Raw genomic sequence first — 20,112 nt, 5'->3', positions numbered from 1 at the left:
CCGTTAGTATATCATTTCCCTTGTTTTTGCCTTGAGGCTGGAACAAGGCCCAGGCCCTTTGCCCGGCAGCTGGACGTACCACGACAATCAGGGGGAGCAGAACAGGAAGGATCAGCTAAGTGTCAGCGGCGGCAACAAGGTGACCGTGGTGATGAGTAAAAGCTCAGACCGCTTGTCCCCCATGATGAGGGAGACGAGATCTAAGTTTAAGAAGTCACAGAGCATTGATGAGATTGACATGGGCTCTTACAAGGTCTACAGGTAGATTTGTTTTGACTTTTCTTACCAATAGGAGTATCAACATGTTATGTCAGTAGGTCAAGTGATTGCAAAGTTGTAGCTAATTTCTCGTGCTGTTCTCTTTACAGTATTCCTGTGGACACCTACAGTTCATCCATTGAGCAACAGACTAGTTTGGACCGTCAAGATTTGCCCGGTTCTATGGAGCAGACTAACATGTCACGGTCGCAGTCGGCCCCCATGTTGGACGATGAGCTGATGTTCCCAGGACACGGAGGCAGCAACCAGAACCAGTCAGGACAGAACCAAAAACCTGCCATCCCACATAAGGCCTACCACTTCGACCACAACTACAACCCCCAGGTGAGAAGCTTGTCTCATTTGAAACACCTGCAATAACTGTTTTCTTTTAACACTTGCAGCGGAAATAAGTTGTGAATGCATTGGCATATTTAGATATTTATATTATATATGTATATACTTTATATATACATAAATATATTGTATAAATACATATCTATATTGTATATTTAATAATAATATGTAATAATGCATATTAGGTGATAGAGCAAATGTGTTACTAAACAGTTACTTAGTACACAACCACCAATTAAGCAACATTTGGAGTCATGTTTCTGGACACTTGGCGAATGCGAGTCCAATATTCAGTCTCTTTTAGTTCTGTTTTTGGTCTCTACCAACTCCTGAGGGAAATAAATGTCTATGCAGCTGCTAAATGCTCCTTTATGATCACCAGCTAGTCTCTAACTGTGTCTATCTGCTGTTTTGGTACTCATTGTTTGAATGGCTTATATGTTAAAGTTCACTGCAGCAAGGTGAAAAGATAAAAATCCAAAGCAAAGACAATAATTTCAGGGGGTTTTAAGTCACTCTATAATCTCAATGATTTTTATTTCAACAGTTTTGGACAACAGCTACAATGCCTGAGAACGTTTCTTACTTAATTACTTACTTACTTACTTACTTATTGGTAACCATTCTAACCAATCAGGTGACCATGGACCGTCGGGTCCCTCCCCCCTTCCCCAACACACCAGATTACGTCAACCACTCATCGAAAGCTTTGGAGTACATCAATCAACCAGGGAAGACATTACCCAAGGAATTGGTGAGCCCTCGGTATCGTGCATATCCACCTCTGGAGATGTTTTCTTTTCCGCAATCACCAATCAACCAGGATGGTCAGCCCAGCCAGCATCAGCAGCCAATCCCATCACAGCGCTCCAGGCCAGGGTTTTTGAGGAGAGCAGATTCATTAGTGAGCTCTACAGAGCTCGCTTTGTTCCGCAGAGTCCATGAAGCCCAGCAGGAGGCGCTGCAGGAAGCTCAGTACAGACAGCAGGTAGGAGATCTGTTGTATGCAAAACAATGCTTCTTTTTGTCAAACATTACATAGAAACACTAATTAATAAAGCTGTCTGCTAAATATCTATCCAATATACATTACATCCTCGCAGTATACATTTTTGGATTAATTTAGAGGTCTGTTATAGTTGTAACTCTCCCCTTTTCAGGCAGACCCCCCTCTTTATGGCAGGGCTCTGGCCTACTCCACGCCCATGGAGCACTCTGCTCTCACCAACATGGCTGACAGCCAGAGCCAGATGATGCACAACAAGAGAAACGGTCGCTATGATGATGACTATCCCACCTACCAGGAACAGAAGAAACCCATGATTGGTTATCCGACCAAGAGCCTGACTCAGCGCCGCCCCCTGTCTGCCAGGAGCTACAGTACTGAGACCTACGGAGCATCTCAGGTAGAATGTTACCTAAGCTGCTGATAGTAACAATTTGTGTGTTTCTGTGTGTCTTTGCATTTATGGCCCACATTGACTAATTAGTTTTAACTTGCAGTCGATGTGGAGTGCATGAAATACATTTTTAAAGTGTGAGTTATGTTACAATTAAAACAATTAGGGCTGCAACTAATATTCTTTTTTTTTTCAGTATTGATTACTCTGCTTATCAAATGTACCCGTACTGGTGCCAAACTCAATATGCCAACTCCTTACAACAGTAAACTTTGGTTTCTATTAACCAAGACCATCATCTTTCCCTAACCTTTCTGTGGTAGATTAGATGGCTAAATTGAAAGAAATTACCTTAAATTCTTGTATTGGTTACTTGGAAGGACTTGGCGTTACAGTGTATTTATGTGACTGAGTGCAAGCATTTTTATTCATCCATTTTCCACCTATTATCTTGGTCCAGGTCATTGCAGCAGCAGACTAAGCAGAGTGGCGCAGGTGTCCTTTGCCTCATCCATTTTCCCTAGATCCCACGGCATTCCCCTAAGTCCATAAATAATCCCTTCAGCATGTTCTGGGTTTGCCCAAAGTCAGACATTCCAAAAATAGTCACAGAGAGGTGTCCAGGAGCATGCTGATCAGATAAGCAATGCACTCCATCTGGCTCCTTTCAGCATAAAAAGAGCGGGGCAGAGGAAGGAAACTCAGAAACAAGTATGGAGTCCCATATAACTGCAGTGTTATTCTTGCAGTCTTTAGCTAAGTGGCATGGCCAAAGGGGAGGTCACCTTTAGGTTAAACTTCATCTCTCCATGATGGTCTGTTATAGTGTCTGCATTACTGTCTTTATGCTTATCTGCCTGGCATTCCCATAATCCATTTAACCCTCACAACGTCGAGGAGGCCTCGGGAAAGACCCAGGACTAGGTGGAGGGATTATATCTCCAACCTGGCCTGGAAATGCCTCGGGATCCCCCAGTTGGAGCTGCTTAATGTGGCTCAGGAGAGGGAAGTTTGGGGTCCCATGCTGGTGCTGCTGCCCCCGCGACACAACCCCGTATAAGCGGACGTAGATGGATGGATGGATGGATGGATGGATGAATGGATGGACACCACATTATACCTAAACTTAATCTAGTGGAGTCATGCTACTGAACATAGCAATATAGCCATGCAAGCGGCTTGGCTCTAGGGATGGCAAAATCAGGTGCTTGGTTCATTGGTCAGTCCACTACGTTGGTCCAGACTAAAACATATAAATAACTACCACACGGATTGTGTATTGTTGTACAGAGAGTGGTGAAGAAAACAATAGGGTTGAAAGATGCTAAAATGCTCCATAGACCTGAGGGGAACTGAAAAATAGGTGCTAATTGTCATTGGGTTGGTCAGTACAAGCAATCCCTGTTACATCCACATTGTCACTTTTTCCACTGCTGTCCAACTTAATTTCTTATAGTCTTTATAATATATGAATCTTTGCCCTCAGGCTCGTCCAGTGTCAGCTCGTCCCACCATGGCTGCCCTGCTAGAGAAAATGCCTCCTGACTACACTCTGGCGACTTGCCCTGAAAAACCATCTGATGACACAATCAAAGTAAGACCTGGCGTACCACTGAAGCCTGAAGACATCACCTCCAGGATGCCTGCTGATTGGAGGCAACAGCTACTTAGACACATAGAGGCCAAACGATTGGACAGGGTACGCCCATGCAATGCAGAAACACTGAGGGAGAGGGAGAAACAGAGGGAGATACACTCACACTCACACACACATTCAGAAGCCCTCCCTCTCTGTATCTGTGTAAGCCTGTGTTGTAAGGTTGACCAGATATGTGTCCGGCTGCATGTGCGTCCCATCCACACTGTCGCTCTGTCAGCTTGACCTACTGCACACTCACTGCCGGATATAGAAGAAACACATCCCGATATTCAAAAAATCTACATTGTTATCTAAGATATCTGATTTTGTGACATGTCTTGGAATTTGAATTAAAAAAAAAAAAACACCAAGGTAGCCTGGCTCTAAAACTAAGGCTAACTGTTTCCAGTCTGGCTCAGTGTCTGTGCTATAAACCTTCTCATCTAACTTGCAGCAAAAGCAAAACTAGTTGGCACTGAAATTTGGACAGAGCTGTGTGGGGGTGCTAAACTGAAGCATTAAAACGCATTGTCTCGCTCAGACATAGTTTGTAGTTATAACCAGTTAGGGAGTGGGCTAATTGTTTAAATATCTACACGTCACTACATAACTAATTTAAAAAAGGTACACGCTAATGCTGGGATGAATTGATCCACCAGTTGTTGCCTGTATGACACAATGTTCTCTGTCTGTATTGACCAATCACTAGCTAACATTTCTCTGTGCTTTCAGCAAATCTGCACTGTTGTTGTTGTTGTTTTATCAGTGTTACTGTTGCCTGTTTATTTGTTTTGTGGAGCTCACAGTGTGTAATCACCATGCTGCAACCCGCTGTGTGGGCTCTGCCCCCCCCCCGCATTCACCCATGTCATGTGATGTTGTCTTCTCCAATCAGAGTGGTGTCCTAAAGCACAACACGCTCACGCTGGGCATGCTCTGTCAGGGCAGGGGTCACGGCCAGGGGCGCAGCAACACTTTGAACTTTAACCTTTACAATAACACTAAGCATGAGCCCGCTGCTGGCCGCTGGCTGCCACTACCTCCTCCTCCATCTGCTAACGCCGTGAGTATCCCTCTGCAAACAGTGAACCCCTGGTACTGCTGTTATTACTGCACACTTGGGTAATTATAGACAATAGCTGCCACTGCCTCTTCTTCTGACAACTACAGCAACCATGAACTATTATTGAAAGGTGTGCCATAATTGCTGCTATAATTTAGATTATTGTAACTACCTCTACCACCTCAGCTTTTGTGTTCCCACAAATCTTCCTTGACATGACGGCCACTTCTAACGTCAAGTGTAGCAGCCAATGAACAAAGATTGGTGATAGATTTCACCAAATTGGACTCAGCTATACGAACCCTTCCATATTTTATCATTACCTAAAAATACAAGGATTGAAGCAGCTCAACAAACATTTGTCTTAGCTATCTTACAATACTCCCCACACTGTCAATCTACAGGCAGATCTTTGCTGTCTGACACATGGAGCTGTTGGGCATTGCATGTCTACACCTCATTCTACTATGTCTATATTAAAAAACAGTCACCATTTTGAAGACTTTTACAGGTCCTGAATGGGTAAAAGAATGTTACGTGGTACACGATTTTGTGTTGGAACCGCTTTGGTTATTTCACAGTGGAGAAGCGAAGACAAGTTCTCTAGCGTTTTTGGTGTAGAAAGAAGGAGCTATGCAACAATAACTTTCTATTCTGTATCAGTCATTAGACCATGTTGACTGGTGGTAACATTCCACAATATATTACTTTGCTTCACTTAAAAAGGGAAAATCTATTTACTAATCTGTTATGGCTGGTATTCCTACTAAAAGTAAAACAGAATCTCACATGACATTCATATAAACCTGAACTCAGGCAGGCAAAGGTTGATACATGAATTAATTACTTAAAGAGATACTTTGCCAATTTCAGTCCAGCTCTGTGTCATATTTGTGCAGTGTGTTTAGATGATACCTCATCACGTGAAAAGATCATTTCCATTAAGGGTCACTGTTTCCCTGTCTCTTTCTTTGTCTCTCTTTAAGACCCCCTCCCAGCAGGCTGCCATGCTGGATAATGACCAGGAGGGGCTGTCAGGAAGCAACCAGTGGGCTCCCTACTCGCTTGGCAGGAGGGACGTCCCACCTGACAACCTCATGAAAAAGGTAAGAGCTGTTGTCTAGACCGTTTTGTCTTAGTTTTACCGTGTTTAATCCAGCCCAAGGCTTAGAAGGAAGAAGGGAACTTGTGTAAGTGTCTCCAGTAATCATTCCTCCGGTGTGGACGTGAGCATGTCTGTGTCCATAATAATTTGTAATGTCTCTAACTGCCCCTGCTCTGTCCACAGAGTGCCCACTCCCACAACCCTTCCCACCAATCACACAACACCATGACAGTCACTTCCTCTTCCTCTTCCTCGTCCACTACGCCTCATCGTGTGGTCGTGCAGCAGGGCTACGATGGGATGATGAACAAAGGGGGCCAATACCAACCGGGCATGCCCTTATCAGTGGTTCCCTCTGGTGGGCCGGGGCAGTACCAAAGCAACATGACTCAAGGTAAATGGTAATAAATTAAATAAAATGCTTCATTTGTAGCCCTTATATATGTATTTTATGTTTGAAATGTTAGATTTGCACAAGGAGTATGATACCACTTTAAGTTATTGAGAATGTAATTTTTGGGGTTACAAGATGTCATTCAATCATGCTGTCACACCCAATCACAGAATGAAATTGGAAACAAACAAAATGCAATCGGTTAAAAATATTAACAACAATTTCACCCCAGTTTGAAAATTGCAATTGACCAGTAATAGACAAGTTGGTCCGTGTAAAAATAAGAATGTCTGCCATGTGTATCAAATCAAGAGCATACATATTAATCAAGTGTAGATATTTTTTTATTTCAGAGCGTTACCCGTTTCTTTTTCTTTTTTCCTGTCCAGGCCATCCAGCTTCTGGACAGGGTTACCCCGGCGCCGGCATGCCCATGGCCATGTCTCCGTCTGGGAACCAACCCCAGTACAACCCCCATTCCTCCCACACTTCCCATCAGCCTTCCACCAACCCTCAGTACCACGGCAATCAGGGCATGGGCCATAGCAACCAAGGCATGGTCCATAGCAACCAGGGCATGGTTCATAGCAACCAGGGTATGGTCCATAGCAATCAGGGCATGGTCCATAGCAATCAGGTTGTCATGACCCACACCAACCCACGGCCTCAGAGTGCTCGTTGCCTGTTGCAGACCAAAGGCCAGAAGAGCACGGATGGTTTCCAGGAACAGGTATCTGTCTGTCTGTCCATCTGTGTGTCTGTTTGTCCTCAGCAAAACTATCTTGGAGGTCTGTTTGAAAATGGGCTGTGCTAAAATGTTGGCTAAATATATAGCGTTAGTAACTAGGGTAGAAAAGATATCAGTTTTGTGACTGTAGGTTCAGTCAGATTTTTTAGTAACAGGACATGATGGTTACCAAGTGGATTTTGAAGGGTCCACAAAGCCAACAAGCTGTCAACTAAAGAACACAAAAAATAATAATAAAAGATAATTGGGACATGTAAGTGTAATTTTAGCAACCAACATTTTGCAACGGTTTGTGAGAAGAAACAGGTCTAGAAAAAGCCATGGAGGCGTAGTTCTAAATCTGTGATATTTCACAGACGGAGATCACTGTAACAGTTGAGGTAAGAAAATGAAGTCATTCACAATACCTAGATCAGCTGATCCTCCTGTGGGGTTTTGTTTTCCTTCCCTAGTATGAGATGGCTTTCATTATGCCAATTATAAAAACTCTGACGAGGTTATTTGTGGCTCAGTTGTTGTTGCCAGAGAACTGAGGACCTCCAATATAGCTGCCAAAGCATGTCACCCATCACACAAAAGCACCCTTCCACCATTGTACATGTTGTCCGTCTACTCTATGTTTGTGTGGAGATTATGATCTTTGTATTTCACTGTCACTTGTCTTTCTTTCTTTTCTGTCTTTCTATTTCTCCCCTTCCTCTCTCTCTTTAGTTGTGTGTGAGAATAGAGAAGAACCCTGGTCTTGGTTTCAGTATCTCTGGTGGCATCAGCGGCCAGGGGAACCCCTTCAAACCCTCCGACATGGTACGACCCGACCCGGCCTGCCAGCCAATCACAGCCTCCCGGGCTTTACCTCAGAGTTGCCATGGAAACTGCTGATCGTTACCGCAGTGTTTCATTTGTCTGTCTGTCTATGGGGCAGCAGTTGACTTGGTTAACTTTGAATCACTTTGAGTCTGTGATCTTAAACTACAGACTGTTGGAAAACACCAGTTTCAACGAAGTTGATCAATTTGAAAGAAGGCTGACGTGTGATAAAATATAGAAAAACTAATCCTCTTGAAATATTAGGAATTCTTGTTAGCGTCACTGAACAGGAGAGAAAAAATCACTTAAAAGGTACCTGAGTTTGGCAAACTATATTATTAGGACTGATGATACAATAGGCCCTTTCGAGTGTGCTTGTCACTGTGGAAAATGAAGCAACAAACAATATTTCAGTATTTAGAAATAGATGTGTGCCCACATTAATGCATGATGTCTTATAACAAGTTATACCAAACTCCTTTATGAGTTTGACTGATTCTGTCAGTGTGTGCCTGTGCTGAGAGCCTGTTGGGGTTGCAGCTCCCTCCAGGCCTCCTGCACATGGCAGTCTGTCCTAGAAACATGCTGCTATAGTCAGTCCAAAGGAGCGAGGCTGCTCACGGAGCTCTGACAGCTATTTCAGGAAGGCTGCTTTAGTTCTGGGACACCGTGGGTGATTTTAGATGTTCAACACTTTGATCTCGGGATGGGAAGCATGGCAGATTTTACTGACTGTATTCAGATGTTGAGTAACTGACGAGACAGCTGGTCTATTAATAGAAAGCTGACAATAAGGGTTATTTAAAACAGTCAGCCTTTGGACAGCCCATGTGACAAATGGTGAATAAATTTAAGTCAGGTTTGTGAAGTGATAAGATAGAGATTGTCAATTCATCCTTGAACCTAAGTTTTACAAAGACAACTACTGTGATTCAGTTGCTGACACATCAGTAATTAGACCATGTGCATCTCTGCTGGAATCCATAGAGCTTCACCAGCTGCAGTCTGTCCATAATTAATTTTCTTAAATATTGTACAGTATGTATTCAGTGCACAACTGAGTAATGGATTTGCGACTTTGCCGTATTTTCACATTAGAATAAAATGTTCACCTTAACCATCATACAGCGACTGTCAGTCGACTGCTGATATTCTGGGTATCTGCAATGATGTCAGTCAGCAAATGTTGATTTTTCACTGAGTCATGGGAGTATGTATGGTTAAAATGTAAATGTTCTAAAGTGAAAAACGCATTTAAATTAAACTGTATGTCTGCTCTCCTCAGACCCCTCACATGTGGACCACACAGGGTTTTCATGGAGGATATTATCTGTCACCACCACAATACTTTTAATTAGCTTAATCTTACTCTGGCCCCCATTCTCACTTACATCCACACGTGTGCGACTTCCTGAAGCAGTCAAAAGGCCCATTCTTTTTTTTTTTTTTTTTTTAAGCTATAGTCAACTCTTGTCTGATTCATTAGCAGTTAGAGTTCATACGAATGCAGACAGCTTCAATCATCTTTTCTAACCCACTTAGGAAAACTCCTTTTGGTTTGTCTATATATACATGTGTAGTTATTCTAGGCAAAGTAGACATTACTAGGTTTAAAACATTGTTTGTATTTTATTTTATTGTAAATTAAGGGCAGAATTGAGGCTAAATTGAGCCAAAGTTTAAATAGTTAAAAGGACTGTGAATCAAAACAGCTTGACTGATAAATTATACATCTGTAGTTTTGACACCCAGTGCTTACTACTGCCACGCCTGTTCCACAGGACTGGGGCTTCCCCTTGTGGTCAGCGTGTTGTTTGCACCCATCCTCTGATTTATCTGGGCTAGAAGAACACACTTGTAGCCCCGATTAATCAATGTTCTTAATATTTGTAAAGCACTAAAATACTGTTGGAACAGTATCATCTTCAAAGTTTGTTGTGTTATTTCAATTCAAATTCAAACAAAAGATGTCTGCTCTTTATGTTCTTCCTTAGCCTTTTTGTGGCATGCATCTTTTATAATGGCTAAACAGAACATCCGTGTTTCACTACGAAAAAGTGCATTCTGTCTCTTGTTTAAATGACACATACCGTATGTAGGGGGTGGACATACGGTATGAACGGCTGGTCGCTGGTTCAATTCCCAGTACGGACCAAAGAACAGGGTGTGGATTGGTATCTGGAGAGGTACCAGTTCACCTCCTGGGCGCTGCCAGGTGCTCTTTAGCAAGGCACCAAACCCCCACCCACCTCCCCAACTGCTCAGGGCGCTGGTCCAGCATTGGCAGTCCACTCACTCTGACATCTCTTCATTTGTGCATGAATAGGTCCTGAGCGTGTGTGTGTGTGTGTGTGTGTGTGTGTGTGTGTGTGTGTGTGTGTGTGTGTGTGTGTGTGTGTGTGTGTGTGTGTGTGTGTGTGTGTGTGTGTATTTCTTGCCTATGTGTAATGATTTCTAACAAAACAGAGTGTAGATTTCCCTACTGGGGATCAATAAAAACAGTATTAATTAGTAACATAATCTTACTTGACATAATCGTTTAGTTTTATATTATCTTTAAATGTGTGTAACAATATATTTCCCTAGCAAACATAAATTTTGGCTTTCTTTAAAAATCCGAACATTTTTGCATGGTTTCTTGTAGAAACAAAATAATGTTTCAAAAACTAATCTTCCACAAGTCATTATCAACTTAAAAAAAAAAAAAAATTACAATGATCTTCTAAGTTTGACTTAAAACTCTAACTGAGGCACTCTAAGCCACTGGGTCACTTCTGGCTAATTAGGATTCAACGAGTGGAGATGGTGACTCAGTTCCTGTATTGACAGGAGTGGGATCCTAGGCTTTGATGCATTATCTTCTCAGGTTCGGTATAAGAAAAGAAGACAGGGTTTTAAGGAGCAGAACATGGATTTTTCATCAGATCTGGTTCATGAGCGTTAGAAAATCCATTTTTCTGTTCCTGCTGTTGTTTAATATGCTGTCTTTGCACACTAAGCTGCTGTCAATAACATACTTATCAACTGTCATCTTTTGGAGAAAGCTGTTATCTCTGAGCGCCAAAACATTTTCAACATTTCTGAAAGTTTCCGACATTTTGAAGATGCAAGGTTTTTGCAGAGCGCTGCAGCTTTGTGTGCAACTGCTTCGTGTATAACTGTTTAATTGTTGTGACTAATGGCTACACAATTTTCAGCTGCTAACAAACACATTTATAATGCACAGTGAGCTCCATATTTCACTTCCTTAGTAGCCTACCTGAGTAGTAAAATGAACTGATCAAATCCAAATAACAATTAGGCCTAATGTGTGTAGTATGCCACATCATCAAGATTTTATTGAATACATATATGAGGCTCACTGTACAAATGCGAGTGTTACCATAAAGGGTAACTAAACTAATACTTCTAACACCTCTTTATCATATGTATGTGTTTGTTCTTGCATTCACTCATAGACTGTGGTATGTAGGTGCCGCTGCACTGTCACTACTACATCGTATTGTTAACTTTATCTGTTAGGCTCACTATTGTGTGTTCAACACGTGCACAACCTGTTGAACTACGTTGAGTCGGTACAGCTGCATTGTCCTACACTTGTCCAAAAAAACATCTTTCAGCTCTCAGTGAAAAGATGTTGGTGTTTTTACAATCTCTGCCTTGGGTTATTGAGGGAAAATATGGGGGATGAAATATCTACTGCCCACTACCTACTTTTTTCCCCTAGTCAGTACCCATCCCACACCTATTCTCCCTGCCCTATTCTTTATAAATTTACTGTATATCTATTTTGCTCCCTTTCTGACCTCATGTTTAAGTGCTGTATAATCTGTATAAACAGCCGATCAACCATTTTGATGTGTGATCTATGTCTTTGTGGGAGGAATCTGTATCTCTCAGCATCTGTAAATTATAAGATAGATGTCAATACTAAGTAAACCCAAGTACTTCTAAAAAATAATAAATCAGAAATCGCATGCCTCTCTAAATTTAGATGAAAGAGAATGCATTGGTGAACTGGCTGTACATTTTTGCCAGAAATGTGATTTTTTTTTTTTTTTTTTTGAAAGGGTGGATATTGAGATGAGAATGAGAAAGGCAAAGATTCTAAACCATCGTGTCCCTGTGTTGTCCTAACGGTGTATCATTTTGACTTATAGGGTATCTTTGTTACTAGGGTACAGCATGACGGGCCCGCTGCCTCCACTCTGCAGCCCGGAGACAAGATTCTGCAGGTAACATCCACTCACTCGTCATCAAATGGGCCAGAAAAGTGCCGCATCCTGCCCTCTCTCCCTCCCTTACCTTCTTAACCCTTCCCTTATTTTATCAACTTCTAGACAGCACATTTGGTAGAGATTTGGTACCTAAGAAGCTGGATATTTTCTTACACAAGCTATTCAACAGAGGCACACAAACACTCATTATCCACAGGGACTGAGTCAGTGGTCCCACATAAACTTACCAACATGTGTTACCTTACTAGGTGTTAATATTAAGTGTACACAAGTACATCAGCATTTTCATACCTCTATATTCTGCCTCTGTGTGTGTATCTGTTGGCATGACTACCCCATTTGCTCTCTCATTCATTACTATGAAACTGAAGAACTTCAAAAACTTGGGAAGGTTAAACATTTTCAAAGATATTTTGTAATCAGAAACAGTTTATTGCCAAGTAGGTTTGCACATACAAGGAAGTTAACTTAGGGATGCAATAGCCCAAAGACATAATATAACATAAAAGTAAGAAACGTTACAATAGAATATGAAAAAATATATATGTACATATGGATGTAAAAGCTCACGGTGTAAGTATGTGTACAGACGACTTCAAGCCTGAACTCAAGCTACGTAATCTCACAGTTGTTGGTTGTAAGTACTGTGGGACTGCGGTGGTGATAATGGCTTTTGGCTTAAAACAAAGCCAAATTGTTCTGGTCTTACAATACAATTGTTTTTTTATGCTCCAAGTATTGCTTGCCACTTAAATATTGCCAGATCAATTAACTCTTTTTCAAACCAAAACAGATGTTCTGAGCCAGAGATGTTTTTGTGCTCTTCCAAATCAGCTTCTACATTATCTCATTTTATATTTGCTATTTATGTGCAGTTTGGATAAGATTTGGGCCTAAACACATTGCAGTTTGAAAGTATGCTGTTTGCAGTAAGAACTGCAGTATTCTATTTTTCAGATGACTCAGTTGTTTTTCTGAAACACAAGTTGTGAAAAAGCAAACATGGGTACATCACACATGAACATGAGCACATACTGACATTACACCGTGCAGGGATACTTTCCCAGGGGCAACAAAAAGCCTATCCAAACAACTTCCACCTCCCAAGTAGTTCAGTCAAATTGAATCAATACGCACTAAACAGAAAAGATTCATAAATATTTACTTTATATATTTACTGTAGCTATTATTTCAAGGTAGTGCAAGTGAGGATTGTACTGCAAGATCAAATGAGATGCCAGCACTTTACCATGACAGATCCCCCCCATTCCTTTCATGTTTCCCTCCCCTCTCTCCTCCCCCTTCATCTTCTCTCCACAGATTTTCACAGTTTAGCTGGATGAACTCATCTAAAAGCCCTTTTTTGTCTTTACCCCTTCTCTCTCTACAGCATGACTGTGTAGCTCCTCCTCTTCTCTCTCTTTTCCCCAACAGTGATGTGTTACTGAGATAATGATGGCAGTGGCCCTCCATCCTTCCACAAACACTCACACACACACACACACGTAGACATACAGTATGTTTAAAAAATAGTACAGCACACACACCTCTATACATACATGCACACACACACACATGCTGTTGACTGTGCTGCGTGTTTGCCTTGCAGGCTAACGGACATAGTTTTTTACACATGGAGCACGAGACCGCCGTCTCTCTGCTGAAGAGTTTCCAGCGGACGGTGGACTTGGTGGTTCTGAGAGACAGCAGCACATGCTAAAAAAAAAGAAAAAAAAAAGAAAGGTTTTATAACAAACAATCTAAAAAACACAACAACGCTTCTCTACTCTGCTCATCGCCATCCAATGCCACCCTCCACCTGCCCTCCGCTGGAGGCTTGTGGAACCGAAAAATGAGCCGCCTTTTTTACCTTTGTAGGGGAACACACAGACATTGATTTGCCTATTGCTGGACCAAAGGCAAATACTAGTGCCAAATGTACCATCGCAAACATTTCGGCTCTTCTGTCTACCGGCGGTCAGGGACCTGATCGACGGCTGGACGGACCACAAGAGGACTCCTTGAGTTCCTACAGGGCTGCTGCAGTTGGAATTTTGTGGTCGTTATTAGGCAGTCATCTGATCAGTCAGTCTGAATAGTTTGTTTTTGTTTGGTTAGTTAGCGTTCTGGGGTCTTTTTGCTTTTTTCTCCGCTGCCTTTTATTTTGCTGTCCATGATCGATTTTGAATGATTTGTTTGGTACAGCACATTATTCACTTTTCTGTCTTCATTATTGTTCTTCTTTGCTTTGTTCTCTTTTCTGTTGTCCTCTATTCTGTTCTTTTCTTTTGACTTGTAGATTCTGGTATTCTCTTTCGTTCCCTGTCTTATGTTTTATTAGTTTCTGCTTTTCTTCTGTCTGTTCTGCAGGTATTATTGCCTCCAGTGTGAAAAAATTGAAAACTTAGGACTTTCTGCCTTGTGTACATATATAGAGCTGCAGTTGTCTAGAGCTGCACTGTCCTAGAGGCCTGGACAGACAGCTCTTAAAGTTTATGATTAATATAAATAGTGTTGATAAACCACATTCTGAATTCTATCTTATGAACATACAGGGATTATTTCTCCAAATGGACAATTTTCTAAAATATACCACAGATTTTTTTTTTTTTTCTGTAAAGGAAACACTGTTGATAGTTCATTAATGCTACTCGTTCTTTTTTTTCTTTTCTTTTTTAAACTGTTGCTTGCCCAGCTGTGCCGAAAAGAGCTAAAGCAATACTTCTGAGGCTCGGCCCACAGTGCCATCTGTTGAGCAAGTCATGCTAATGTTTACACACACTGCCATGCCCACGAGCTAATAACAGGCAAACACACAGTAGACGTATGTGCCCCCCTACACATATGCAATGGTGCGCACTGTGCACTATTCATAATGAAACCCTGTTGATATTCTAGCCTGACTTTACAATTCAACTGCTATAATAAAACTCTCTCTCACACACATACACACATTGTAACATTATCCATAATATCTGTGCCATATTTTGAAGTCCTGTTTTCTAGTATTGTACAGCATTGGTCCATCCTTTTTTTTTTTTTAGCTGTTTGAGTTGTACAATGAAGTCACAGCATGCTTTCATGTCATTGGTCACTGTCAGGCAGCCATTTTCTGTTTGGCTTCTAGAGTTCTCTACTCTGTAGGAGACTCTAGATGTATTATACCACTGACTTTCAGTAAGACTGAGGTTCTATGGTTGGGGCCATATGGTCCCTCTGCCCCTCCCTGGTTGTATTTACACAGGCCCAAAACATCAGAGCTTTACCGCTTTGTGTCCCAGATTTGATCTGCACACAGTGAGAGCAGTAGTAGTAGTAGTAGCTTTGGTTAGTAGAGAAAACCGTTTTTTGACAATTAGCCTGGCCTTCAAATACAGGTGTTAGCAAGCATCCGCTCAGCTGAAGTGTCCCGACCTCTGGCCTCCCTGCTGAAAGCAACAAGAGAAACGATAATATCCCTGCATAAATCCATAATAATACCGTCTAAATGGGTAAATTTGCAGATTTTCCCTTTTTTAGACAATCAGGGAAAGATCTGAACTGTGCCTCAAAGGCTTTTGGCTACACTTGAAATTTCAGAAATTTTGTAACCTAAAGAGATGCTAATTGACACATTGGAGCACATGGAAATATTTAGATTTGCCATCTTTGTTGGTGAATGTTCAAAATGATAGGTGAAAATAATGTTGACTCAGATGTGGAAACAAAAATTCTATGATAGGTTTCTGGAGCCCGTGTCCATGTGGTCTAATAAGATCATGGTCATGCTTCTGAAACTTTAAAGACATGACAGAAGCAACCACAGATAAAGCGAGAAGAGGTTCATTTTCTGTCTTCTGTAAAATGCAACTCGTGTCTCGAAGACGTTTCATGACAGTGAGTTTTGTTTTGTTCTGTGTAACATCTAATGTTTCATCCAGAGCAAAACAACATCAGTTACTGTCCTTTGCTTTTACTTGACATGACGGTGTCATGCTGCGCCCATTTTGTGTCAGCCCTCTTAATAACCATTAGAATTTCAAGTTCATTCAACATAAGAGACACAAAATGGCACAGTTTAGACTTGTGGTTGAGAGACTTCATCAAGGTACCCACCCAACCCTATTTAGAGTTTGAAATATCAAAGATATTGTGATGAGAACAGAGAAAAAAAGTTTGATAATATAATTATTTTTTACTACATGTTTCAGGTAATTCTTTCTAAATATATTGATATACCTTAGCTTTGCTCAAAAATTGTGATATTTTATAATAATGACACTTATAACAAAGTTATGGATGGAAGTACGCACAGTATGACTTGGCGACCTACACATGTACTATCCAAAACTGTATAAAATGTATTTCTACTGTAATTGTGAATTTGTGTTATACAAATATATATTATATATATATGTATATGACTATAAAAACAGTCATTTTCTATGTGTTTAAACTACATGAGAGCTGAACAAATGCTGAGGACGGTGTCACTGTACATAGCTGTGAATGAAATCCAATTTAAAATGACTCATATTGATTGTGAATGTACTCATGCTTTCTGCAGTACCTACACCTACCCAACTTGAATGCTGCTTCTTCTGTTGTGTGACAAAAAGTACTTTGACCTCCGAAGAGAGAATTGCTGTCAAGTTATAAGTTGGACAAATTTTAGTGACAATTTAACAGAACTATTTATTTATTTATTTATTTATTTATTTGCACATGCAAGTTGAAATCCTTCCAGTTTTAAGTTTGAGTATTAACGCGGAGAATTGTAATTGCAGAAGTATATATAATATATATCATGTGTTTAGAATGCATTTTGCAGACGCTATCTGTACATACTATTTAAGATACAGTTTTTACAAAAAATAATATATGTATAAAATTGAAAAAATGCTGTGCAGCAATTATACTGGAGCCATTTTGGGCTTTGGGAAGTACCATTTTTTCAGTATATAAGAAGTGTTTTGAATAATGTACTAAAGTCTCTATTGTACAAACAATAAAAATGTCACTATTGGTAATCTGGGTTCCTCCTGGTGCACTGAGCTCTGTCCTTAGGGATATATCTCTTTCTGCTCCCCTATGCATCTTTATTGTTGACACAGAGAATAATTTAAGAAGAAAAAGGTGAATGAGATTTAAGAAGAAGGACATGGGGTAAATATCGTGATTTAAAAAATCATGAAGGAATGAAGTGCTAAGGACATATTAAGAGGGATGGAATAAAAGAAAGACAACAAGGCAGGAGCCAAATAAGAAAAAAGATATCAGAAACAGAAAGGAAAGGAATAAGCCGAAAAAAATTATGATTAAAAGAGAAAGATGTGAAGTAATAGAGGGAACGAAGAAACAAATAAAGTACGATGGATAAAAAAGGGATGCGGTAAAGAGAGGAAAGAGGAGAGAGAGTTTCCTATGTGGATTAAAGTAGCTCAAGGCTCTTGTCATCCCAGCAGATGCTCCTTTGTCTCTGTCCATTAGTCTAAAAGTCTGTCTCTTTTTCATCCCTCTCCATCCGTCCATCTCATCTATTTCTTGACACTTATCTGAGCTGTGGATTACAGCGGGACAGCTGAGTTTGTCAAGCTGCCTCACACACACAGTTTCTAATTAAGGTAGAAAACCATGTTGGTGGTTGTATTTTTCAGCAGCTCAAATAAAAGGTTTGGTCCATTGCAGTGTACACACTCCCCAGCGCTGTAGAGATGGGTCGGCAATGCAAGGCTATCATGAGTAAATTGCGTAAAAATCCTACTAGACTTTGAACACTGGACATTAATTTGAACAATTTATCCAATTTCGATCTATTCATAAGGGCATTTTCTATAAATTGAACCTGAGCTTGTTCATGTGTTTACAAAGTCCTAAACCTGTTATAATTTCACTATTGAAATCTTAGTCGGCACGATGAGCGACCCTTACTGCTCAACTAACTGGACGTTTTGGCCAGCCTTAATTTATAGAATAGCCCATTTTATGGCCAATTACGCTATGTAATACTTCTACTCCATATATTTTAGAGGCAAATATTGTACTTTTTACTCCACTACATTTATATGACATTTAGCATCAATGAAATACGATGCATTGTTACTGATTAGACTAAGCAATCTATAAAGTAGCCAAAGTTATCTCCGCAGCTACAACATTAAAATGTTACATCAATGCATCAGAAATAATCATCCAATAATAAAAGTAGTCCTATCAAACTCATATACAGTAAGCATTAGAAAAAGAATAAGTACTTTAACTTCAGGTACATTTTGCTGGTGGAAATTCTGTACTTTTACTTGCATGCAGGACTTTTACACTGTGGTATTGCTACTTTTACTCACATAAAGGATCTGAATACCTCTTCTGCTGTACCACTGCCACTCACTGACTGCATAATAGCTTCCCACTATATTGTGACATACTGTATAATAAGATGCGTGACTAGATTATAAGGTATCATTGGCTAAACTTTCTTCCCTGACTGTCTCGTACCATACCTCACTGTCTTCCTCGCATCAGTGCCCTCTGTAGAACAATTCTAGTTACTGTGGTACAGGCCGACAATTAACAATAGAGGGTAATAGCGCGCGCACACACACCCACACACGCTCACACACACACACACACACACACACACACACACACACACACACACACACACACACACACACATACACACACATTGATGAAAGCAGAATGAAGTCCTTTTGTTCCCTTTTTCTTTTTACTCTTTAGTTTTTTTACAAACGGATGTTGTACAAATGATACTTCTGTCTGCTGACTGACCAACCCACTTTCACAACTATGCATTCATTTCTCCCCACGCTGATGCATATTGCTGGCAATATGCGTGACTGTTTTGTGTGTGCAAGGGTTGCTTTGTGCACCCACCAAAGCTGTCAATAAGCTCTTGACCTGATCAATAACAATACCAGAGATCGAGTCCATGACCTGCATTCAGCTGCTGCCCATATGTATGTGTGTTCTGAGTGTGTATGCAGATGACATGTCCCCTCAGTCTTTCCACTGTCAGAATACAGTAAATTACAGTATATTGTGTCCAACATACAGGACTATCGTGTGTCCTGCATCAACCAGGTTTGGTGGTAAATATAAAGAATTTTACATTTAACCGACAGTGATATATTTATTTGAAGTGACAATAAGAGGCATATTAATCCCTCCACCAACTGTTGCTTTGGCTTCCTATAAAAGTTTTACATTCTGCCTCAGTCACTCACTTAGCTTCTAGTTTGAGGAGAAAGAGTTAGCTTACTGTTTACTTGTGTTAGCTCTTGTGCTCCCAGCTGCTCCCCATGGGTTTAAAGTGGGAATGCAGCAGCATTGATAATAACTTACATTAATTGATAAAATATGATTATAACACTTTTCCCAATCTTTAATGCTTTAGATGCTAAAGACATTGACCTGATCAGGAAAACCAAGACTGTCTGACAAGCACTTTAGGACTTTTGGTTTTCTTTTCACTTTGTATAAAAGCTAATGAGCTAATGTATAACATTACTCCGTTGAGGCGTTGTTTCGGGTAAACTAGGCCCTGGTAGTTGACATGAGATAGGGACAGGCCTGGGAAAGAGAAGCTTTAATCTACTCAACACAATAAAACTCTTTACCATGACAAAACCACCAAACTCACACAGGGATAGGCTTGCCCGGGAAGCTGATGGGATTACAACTGACATTTCAAATGGCTCTCTATAATACACCTTGCTTTTTGGATCATGGTATTGTTTTGTTTGCAAGCATCTTACAGCGCAACGTAGCCTACATTTTTGCTATAATATCTGTCCAGACTTTTTATTTCATATCCGTACACTATCATCCAATTTAATTAACAAACAAATGTAAGCCTATATGGCAATAGGCCTATCTAGTAGTAGCAGCCTCAAACAGTAGGAGCAAAGGAGGGGTTATAGATCTACCTTTGGGAGCTAGACTAATCAGTGTTTGGAAACCTAAATCCATACCCAGAGTTGAGTGGATTATGTAGATCCAGTAGTCTATTTGCCCTGGAATGAACAAGGTTTTTATCCACTGGACACGACATTTCTGTTTAACATGACAATACCACCAACATCCTCGATGACAAAAAGAGCCTCT

The 20,112-nt window shown here is 40.6% G+C and overlaps 1 protein-coding gene across 1 annotated transcript in view; it reads left to right on the top strand.

Moving 5' to 3' along the window:
- Window positions 1-17,217, top strand: part of lrrc7 (leucine rich repeat containing 7) — a 70,760-nt gene extending 53,543 nt beyond the window's left edge. The window contains 12 exon segments of the mRNA XM_032526552.1: window positions 37-261; window positions 369-603; window positions 1,253-1,603; window positions 1,776-2,021; window positions 3,502-3,714; window positions 4,550-4,717; window positions 5,704-5,823; window positions 6,006-6,216; window positions 6,606-6,946; window positions 7,676-7,768; window positions 11,932-12,006; window positions 13,619-17,217. Of these exon segments, the coding sequence (XP_032382443.1) occupies window positions 37-261; window positions 369-603; window positions 1,253-1,603; window positions 1,776-2,021; window positions 3,502-3,714; window positions 4,550-4,717; window positions 5,704-5,823; window positions 6,006-6,216; window positions 6,606-6,946; window positions 7,676-7,768; window positions 11,932-12,006; window positions 13,619-13,729 (2,389 nt within the window). The 3' untranslated portion in view covers window positions 13,730-17,217.
- Window positions 17,218-20,112: the final 2,895 nt, after the last annotated feature.

Source organism: Etheostoma spectabile, chromosome 9, assembly GCF_008692095.1.
Source record: "Etheostoma spectabile isolate EspeVRDwgs_2016 chromosome 9, UIUC_Espe_1.0, whole genome shotgun sequence".
Taxonomy (NCBI): domain Eukaryota; kingdom Metazoa; phylum Chordata; class Actinopteri; order Perciformes; family Percidae; genus Etheostoma; species Etheostoma spectabile.
This window is presented reverse-complemented; position numbering and strand designations above follow the sequence as displayed.